The sequence below is a fragment of the Macadamia integrifolia genome, chromosome 2, assembly GCF_013358625.1.
Source record: "Macadamia integrifolia cultivar HAES 741 chromosome 2, SCU_Mint_v3, whole genome shotgun sequence".
Taxonomy (NCBI): domain Eukaryota; kingdom Viridiplantae; phylum Streptophyta; class Magnoliopsida; order Proteales; family Proteaceae; genus Macadamia; species Macadamia integrifolia.
Window position 1 is genome coordinate 13,549,599 of NC_056558.1, and position 9,190 is coordinate 13,558,788.

The 9,190-nt window shown below is 39.6% G+C and overlaps 1 protein-coding gene across 1 annotated transcript; it reads left to right on the top strand.

The window, feature by feature from the left end:
• Positions 1-1,709: 1,709 nt before the first annotated feature.
• Positions 1,710-4,402, top strand: LOC122088453 (esterase-like). Its single transcript, XM_042657733.1, has 5 exons — positions 1,710-2,003; positions 2,651-2,860; positions 2,950-3,119; positions 3,673-3,946; positions 4,031-4,402. The coding sequence occupies exons 1-5, from the start codon at positions 1,733-1,735 to the stop codon at positions 4,297-4,299; spliced, it is 1,194 nt and encodes a 397-aa protein (XP_042513667.1). The 5' UTR covers positions 1,710-1,732; the 3' UTR covers positions 4,300-4,402.
• Positions 4,403-9,190: the final 4,788 nt, after the last annotated feature.

Below are 9,190 nucleotides of genomic sequence, written 5' to 3' on the forward strand. Positions count from 1 at the left end.
GTCCCATGGATCATTCATCAAAGGTGGATAGCTTGTATGAATATTAAACGATATAGGAGTTCTCTCCCCATTAGGAAACTCCATATTCGATTTACATGATGAGAGTCCCTATTTTGGGAAACTGTATATACGGGCTGCATATTAGGAATTCCTCATTAGGAAACCCTATATTCGATTTACATGATGAGAGTCCCTATTTTGGGAAACTGTATAGACGGGCTGCATATTAGGAATTCATATGCATTGTATTAGTTAAGCATATCACACGCAGAGAGTATAAATATATTACAAGAGGTTGTCCTAGTCAGTCTAAACAGATTTGGAATACAAAAGATTATGATAAGGTAGGATTCTACATGTGATATGCTTGACTAGTACAAGGGATATGAATTCCTAATATGCAGCCTATATATATAGTTTCCCAAAATAGGAACTCTCATCATGTAAACCAAATATAGAGTTTCCTAATGGGGAGAGAACTTCCTATATTGGTTAATAATGAGGTTCCTACATCCGGTTGAGTGGGAAATCAGTCACTGCTAGTGAGACGCTAACTCTATTGCTGACTTTCTTTCCAAGTCTGCTGCACGTTTTGATATCTCTGACCCTGTGACGGCTTTGCCGGCTTTGGTCAAGAAGGATCTAAATATGGACGCTTCGGGTCATCCCAGATATAGGATGACTTAGTGTCTTTTTCCTTCGTGATCTATTTTTTGCATCTCATGTGTGGTTGATGTGGTTGGATCTTCTTTTTCTGCTGATGGAAATGCCGACGGTGGATTACGAGGTCGGCCTCAGTCATCCTATTGGCTGTTTGGGTGTCTCTTTTTGGCTCCATTCGGTTTTTAAATTATTCCATTTTTTTTCTTCTATATTTTTACACAAATGATTCTTAGTGAAAATAAATTTAAAACATGTACCGTTTATCTAAATTTTTTTTTTCTGTTCCATTTTTTATAACTATGTTAAGCAACAGATAAAATCATATGACCAAGCTATAGGTCAATCCATGGGAAATAAATGCTGAAAATAAAATCTGATACGCTTAATAATAGAATAAATTAGATTTACATGTTATTTGGCTGGTTATGTATTGAATCAATTATTAAAAACTTACCAAATTTGGAAAAAGATCAGCTTTGGATTTCAAAATGTCCAATCATTCCAACCCCTATGAATCAAATAAAATATCGATTTTTTTTTGGGGGGTAAAAATCAAAACTCTATTTAATTATCACATACCAATTGTGTATTTATTTATTGGTTCGTTCACTAAAAAATGTATTTTTTTTATTGGTGTTATTTGTCCCCTACTGCAATATAAAGTATAGTGGAGACATTGGATCCAATGATCATCAGAGTGAAAATAAAGTGAACATGTTATCACTGAATGATTCCTTATTTTCTCAACTAGTTGGTCTCTTAGATCCTCTCCATTCCGGTTATTTTCTTTGGATTTCTTCTCTTGGAATTTTTGAAAACTTTGAAAGAGTTGTAGAAATATAACCAAACACTAAATTTAGTAAATAGTCTGTTTAATTTTAGGAATAAAAATAGGAAAATTGTTTCCAAAATCGAATGGAAACGAACAGGTATTACTCCATTTAGCACTTTAGCTAGTAAGTAATTCAATACTTATGTTGTCCTCTCTCTCTATATATACTCTACCAGTTCTCTAAAGTAATATTATCCTCTCTAGTCTCTACTGCTCATCATCTCTTAGTCTCTCAAGATGATTGGTTCTTCTCATTCCTTTGGTATACTTGTTCTAATGACTCCTTTCTATATTGTGTTGTTGTCTTCCATTGTGATTTTAAGTGTTCCGGCCTCGGCTTCAAATACAAGTTGCAATTTTCCAGCAATCTTCAACTTTGGGGACTCAAATACTGATACAGGAGCTGATTCTGCTGCCTTCTCTCTTGTCACCCCACCCTATGGGGAGACCTTTTTTCACATGCCTGCTGGAAGACCTTCAGATGGAAGGCTCACCATTGATTTCATGGGTAGAAATTAAACTTTGTTTCATGATTTCCTAGATTTTTTGTTGAGGTGGGGGGAAGGAACTCCACCCTCACTACTTACACCTAGACATAGCTGGGTGTGAACTCAAGCTGTTTCTCTGTGAAAACTCCGTAATATATCAATTCCAAGGCTGATCTGAATCGATCTAGACCTGAATGAATTGGGACTGATCAAGATCCCAATTCAGGTTTTTAAAGCCTGCCACACAAACCCTATATCGGTGATACAAAACCACCGCACTAGAGGTGGAGTGGGGCGAGTCTCTATCCAACCCACCCCATTGCCATTCCTAATATTTGTAGAGAAAACCACAGAATATGTTGCTTTCAAGCCGTTTATGTTGGGAGACTGAAATAGGCCAATGCTATGGGCTATGAAGTAAAGTAGTGTTTGGATAGATCAAATAGTATTAGTTATAGGTAATTGGATTAGGCTTTAAGGAGTACCCCAACTGTACACCCCCCTTCCCCCCTTCCTTTTTCCCTTTTCTTTTGAGCTAAAAATTTGCAAACAACAAGATGGCTACATGAATCCTTTTTTTTCATCGAATCTCTTATTGTTAATGCAAAGGCAACAGAACATTTATTGACCTGATCATTGTTTTTAAAATAATGAATATTTTGATCAGCTGAAAGTTTCGGATTACCTAACCTCAGCGCATATCTCGATTCATTGGGAACTAACTTCAGCCACGGTGCTAATTTCGCGGTATCGGGGGCAACAATCAGGCCGTCGGATAAAAGCCGAACTGGGAGAGGACCCAGCCCCTTCTACTTGGATGTGCAAGTCTCCCAGTTCCAACAATTCAAATCCAGATCACAGTTAATCAGGAACCGAGGTAATTATTTAATTAGTTAAAATCCCTCTACAGCTATAAATCATTTAGCAATACCGATTCATAAAATCCTATTCATCATCTGTTGATAGGTGGAATCTACACAAATTTGTTACCCAAGGAGGAGTTTTTCGGTCAAGCTTTGTACACATTTGATATTGGTCAAAATGATATCGGTTTGGGTTTATTCAGCAACCAATCTTTAGCGGAAATCAAAGCTGACATTCCTGATGTAATTAGCAAGCTCTCCAAGAATATTCAGGTAATTAATAATATTTGAACCGTCTTAATAACCAGGTAAATTCATTATTTCCTAGGCAGTAGTGTGGTTGGTGTGTATCTCTTGTTGAGGTTCTTAAGTTTTCATTAATCACATTATGGATTTGTATATTGTGTTGCAATTGGGCCAACCTGTCGATGAGCAAATGGCTTGTAAACTATATTAGGTTAAACCGAAACCGAATTGTCTAACAAACGGGATTAGATAATGAAATCAAGATCGTTAATTTAAATTTTTTTTTTTTAATCAAATGTCTTTTTGCCTTTTTAATTTTTTAGTGAAATGGATGTAAACTTAACATTGAATGACTTAACTTACTATGTCACCATTTATTGGTTTTAATTAGTTTGTCACCGGTTTAAAGGGCTCAGTTAGTTTAAACCATTCAACTAAACGATCTCAATTTTGAAACCAACATTAGACCACTTCTTAAACGATTTCATGATTTCTGTGTCAGTGGCTTGGTTCGGTTTCAATAAATGATTTACAGTTTGATTTTCATACCCTTATGGATGGATTTGGTTCTAATTTGCAGGCAGTGTATGGTTTAGGAGGGAGATCATTCTGGATCCATAACACCGGTCCTATTGGCTGTTTTGCATATATCCTTATAAACTTTCCAGTGAGTAATGCATCTGACATAGATAAAGCTGGTTGTGCAACTCCTTATAATGAGGTATCACAATACTTCAATCAGAAGTTAAAGGAAGCTATTGTGGAAATGAGAAAGCAGCTTCCCTTGGCTGCCATCACATATGTGGACATTTACTCTGTCAAGTACCTTCTCATGAGCCAACCTCAGGACTTTGGTAAGTCATCATCATCTAAAATTTTAGAAAGAGAGAGAGAGAGAGAGAGAGAGATGATTGACACATTTGTGTTTCTTCTTGCAGGATTTCAGCAACCACTAGTAGCTTGTTGTGGCTTTGGAGGAAAATATAACTTCAGCAATACTGCACGATGTGGGCAGACAGTAGTTGTGGATGGGAAACCAACATTCATAGGATCTTGCGCAAACCCTTCTGTTAGAGTTAACTGGGATGGAAGCCATTTAACCGAGGCAGCTAATAAATTTATTGTCGATAAAATTGTGACTGGAAAATTTTCAGACCCACCAATCTCTTTACAAAATGCATGCAAGAGGGATGAATCTTCTACATAATCAGATTACCCTAGATAGCTAGAGTTTGATCTATCTATTGTTTGTAATCTGTATTGATAATATGTCATGAAATAATAAAGTCTTATATTTACCCTTTAAGTAATTCAAGGAAACAAAAACTCTTAAGCTATTTATGAAGGGACGAAGCTGACTTTGAGGAAAAAAGATGTTCTTAGTCGTCCATTTGAAACATCGCTGACATATAGCCATTTTTCAGTCGTGGAATTTCGACTTTCATTCCATTTCTAGATCCCTATTATCAAGGGAGCTTAGGATGCTTCTTCTAGTTTAGTTTCAAGCTCTAGACCAACACTTTTTGTGATTTACCTCCATAAAACAATGCGTTAACCTACAAGTAATCGATTCAAGAAAGGGACTGAATAACCTCCATTGTTGAAGAAAGTCCCAAGGAATAGATTTCCTAAGGACAACCTCCGCCACTGTCGGTGAATCACATTCCACCCACAGCCTCTCCTCTCCCATCTCCTTTAAATACTTCAGACCAATAAAAGGGGAGGAGAATTCCACTTTATAGTTAGTCATATTTCCAAGCGGGATAGCATAACTAAATAAAACCAATCCAGAACAATTACAAACCACTCCACCAACCTCTAACAAACTTGGTTTTCTCAAGAAACAATCATCTATATTCAACTTGACTAGTCCAACAATAGGTCTAGTCCACTTCAGCTCTTCAATTGCGAGAGAAGCAGAGGTAAATTTTACCTTAAAATCTAGGCTTCTAGATCGAAGAAAATTGGCAATTGACCATGAGAGAAGCGCCCTCACATGAGATGACTCCCCAATATTACTTAAAGCCGCCTTCAAAATTAGACCAGATTATTTTGTTCATAGCAAATATGATAGGGAATAAGTAAAAATTCATCCAGCCACGCCTCTTTTGAACGGATTGAGCTTGCCTTGGAGAACCACCATTGAGCTAGCTCAGCGAGAGAACTTGGTCGAGGCCATCTAACATTAAAAATATTGGAGAAATTGCACTAGACCTTACAAGCAATTGGACACTCCAAAGTGCATTCTTGCCATAGCACCGGTTCCACCATTTAAAAAGAATAATCAATGAGAGGTGAGATTCATAAGCCCAGTGAGGGCTGTACATGCAAGCACACATAAAGAAATGATGCAATGCATGCCAAAATAAATTATATGATACTCATGATTGGATTTTAACAAACAATACCTAGCAAACAATTACTAAGTCCAAGATAAGGTACCAGTGCTACTATAACATAAATCGTGTCCCAGGTCCGAAAAACCCATCGGTCACCCTGTAAACCCCTAATGGGTAACCCCACCCTACAACCTCAGTCCCAAAAAATCCATCGATCACCTGAGCCGTAAAATAGTCAAGGTCCCAAAAATCCCCTCGTTCACCCATGTTCTGGGGTAGCCACAATCTCGAAAAACCCATCGGTCACCCGTGTTGCATCACAAACATACCATCTCATGGGATTAGCCATTATCTAACCCACTACTGGCAAGGGGTTTAGCACCATGGTCTATGAATCTTAACCAGATGCAATCTACATGAATGTGTATACCATCATCATTCATCACACACCATACATACACACATCCTCTGATCTATAGGCCCAGGGTACCGGAAAGAACCTTAGCCAGACCGTGCCCCAGACCATCAATACCATAGTTACAGTTGTAGTTCATCCACAGAATCACAATAACTTACCTCACTTACCACTACAGTCCAAAACCATTCCTCAACCACATCCTTCCGTATTCACAAGTTAGCAATAATAATAGCACAAGATAAATAAGTCCATCATATTAAACAACATGTATAGCAACAATATGACATGTCATTCATGCACACAGTTCATGCAAAAATAGAAATAATGCATAAACACTCCGTAAATAAAGTCAAATATCTACTCACCTCAAAACCCAAATCACATGTGCGATAGGATTCTTGCAAACAACTTTCTATTCTCACCCGATTGTTTTACATTCATAAACCAATGTGTATTATTTTTGTTAAGCATTTACACACCCAATATGATTATGTATAGGTTCACTGCTGAACCTAAAAATGACTCTCAAGAGCACATATTCAATCCAAATTTAAAGTCTCTGAAAAACCCTCGAAGTACCCCTACCCATAGGGCTAATTTGGGTAAACAAGGTAGGGAACTTAATCCACAAAAGCAGGGTACTGTCCAAAAAAATTGGGGCTGATTTGGGCTTGAAACACCCTAACCGGTGGTAGACAACAGGCTGGCCGCTTGCCCAACAGGCGGGTTGATTTCTGCAAAATTTTCTTCACTCCCGAAGGCTGTTCTGTGGATTTCCTTTGGTTGGGCCAGGAAAATTCTGCAGAATTAAATTTATGTAGCCCAATGCTTACCCAACTAGCAAAACTCAAATTTCAGGTTACTCACTTACACCTTGGGATAAAACCCCTTGCGTGCAAGGTCTGAACCCAAATTCTGGGAGTTTATAGAGACCATCAAAGGTCTGTACACTTTTCTAATTACAATTTCAGCAAGCATATTTTATTTATAGGGGTGCTACAGTTGGGTTTTCATCTCTGGGATGATGAATCCCATGCATGCAGCCTAAAACCCAGCTGTGCATAGCTACAGAGACCAGATACAACCTGTATATTACCTAATTTTTATAGGTACAGCATGCATGACTAAATTTATTCAGTCTCTGTATTTAAATTCCCCTCAAATTGCATGCATGCAGTCTATGGTTGCCCACTTTGGGTGGCTGCATGCTTGGGAACCAAGGTGAATTTTGTTCCTAGATAGTAGAAATATTGTACAACAATTAAGGTGGAAGAATTTTACCTTCTAATATGTGTACAACAACAATTATATAACAGCAGGAAGTAGGAGAGGGACAGCTGCTCCCTTCTCTCCTTCTAGTTCTTCTTCTTCTGCTTATTCCTTCTTCTTCCTTTTTCTTTCTTTTTCTTCTTCTTCTTCCCTTTCTTGCTGTTCCACTGAATATGTGGCAGCAAATAAGGTGAAACAATGATGGTGGCTTGCTATATAATTCAGCCAAAGGGTCCTTAGGGCCCGTTTGGGTGAACACCCTAAAATTACTTTCCAAATTTTATTTTAAAAACATAAAACTAAAACTAATTAAAATCAATATCTCATCAATGGACCCCACAAATACTGACCTATCAGGTTGGATTTGGTCAGCATCATGACCTCTACATGTTAGATAAGTGGAAGGATTGGGGATGTAGGGATGTGAGCCCCACAAGAAAAACCAAATTTTTCTATATTCTGCCAGCCGAACCAACTGGCCTGCTGGCAGTAGGGTATCCCACCGGTTTATCCATTTTAATCTCATTTTCTGTCCTAACTTTTGGGTTCTTAAGTCCAGCTAATGTAGGACTAGGGTTCTTAAGTCCACCTAATGTAGGACTAGTCCCACTCATAATTGGCTATTTTATGCTCTTTCCTTGGCTAATAAATTAGCCAAATTCCCTCTCTTCTACTACTGTACCTATGGATCCATACCAGAGCATCCTACTCTCTTATGCCAACTAGGCTATAAGACTAAGTTCAGCTGCTTCCAGTTTATGGTGTTACATGCCTTTCTAGAGCTCAAAAGATGTTCCCGAAGCTGAAGGAGCATTTTAGCTCAAAATGGGTTAAGGGTTTCGGATGAAGAATCGACATAGGTCTCGATTGGCTCAGTGAGAACTTGATCATCCAAGCTTAAATAAAAGGTGGGAAGACCCTTTACAATTATAATGTCCGGGCCCCGTTAACCTTACACAATATTGTCCTCTTTGGTCTATGGGCCTCTAGCCTTTAAAACAGATTGTGCCATGTTAAGGAGACTAGAGGTTATCGATTAGCCCAGTAATCTCTCCCTAAGTGATGTGGGACTAAAATTTGCACACCCTCAGCGTTCTCCCAAGCCCNCAGTGTAAGACCACCGCTTCCAAACGAAAGAGTGCAGGGACTAGTTCCCCAGCCCCTCGCACAAGGCGACCTGGACCTACCCTTATTGATCCTTCCGACTATGATGCGGGACTCTTCCGTTGTTCAGAGGTAGCAACCAACTGGCAGGCCTTCCTAAAGAGGTCTGTGATGATGGAGAAGACCGTGGTAGTCGACGACTTCCACAAGGTTATGCTTCAGGAGAGATTCGCCACACTGGGTTGGCAGTCTATCCTCAACATAGACCGTCCGTGCTACGAGCAGCTGGTTTATAGATTCTACTGCAACTTGGAGGTTTCCTACCAGTACGGAGAGTATGCGATAACTAGTATGGTAAAGGGGGTGGGCATTCAACTGACTGTGGACACCCTGGCTAGAATTTGGGACCTCTCTTCAGTTGGGCAGCATTTTTACAGTCCTCCCAGGAGTAAGCCTGTGGGCCCATCCTTGAGTTTGGAGACACAGGACCTTATCTACGAGACCATCTGTGGCAGCAGGGAGCGTCCAGATTCTGAGACGTCATTTTACCCAGAGGTTCGTGTGTTTGCCCGTTTGGTCCAGTTTAACTTGCTCCCCAGAGGAGGTTACCGAAACCAGGTAGGCTTCATGGCAGCCTACTTAGCCTTCTGTATTTACAAGGCCTTAGAGGGAGGTGACGAGCACTTATGCTTGCCTTACGTCATCCTCAAGACCATGGAGCACCATACCTCACACCCCGAGGACGGAGGGTTTCCATATGGTAGGATCCTCACTAGAATTTTTGAGTTCTTTGGGGTGGACCTGAGTGGTGAGGAGGGGAAGACTCCAGCAGATAATTTTGACAGGGGGAATCTATTGAGGATGGGTCTCCACAGTCTCATGGATGTACCTCAGAGAGCAGGGGCTCAGAGAGGTAGGGATAGGAGGGCTGCCCATAGGGAGGATGTTCCTATGGAGGAGGAGACTAG

What these genes read in the sequence shown, in the direction of transcription:
- LOC122088453 (XM_042657733.1), top strand. Translation starts at nt 1,733, where the DNA reads ATGATTGGTTCTTCTCATTCCTTTGGTATACTTGTTCTAATGACTCCT. An exon ending in GCTCACCATTGATTTCATGG is followed by an intron (nt 2,004 to 2,650) that starts GTAGAAATTAAA and finishes TATTTTGATCAG; the next exon opens with CTGAAAGTTTCGGATTACCT. An exon ending in ACAGTTAATCAGGAACCGAG is followed by an intron (nt 2,861 to 2,949) that starts GTAATTATTTAA and finishes ATCTGTTGATAG; the next exon opens with GTGGAATCTACACAAATTTG.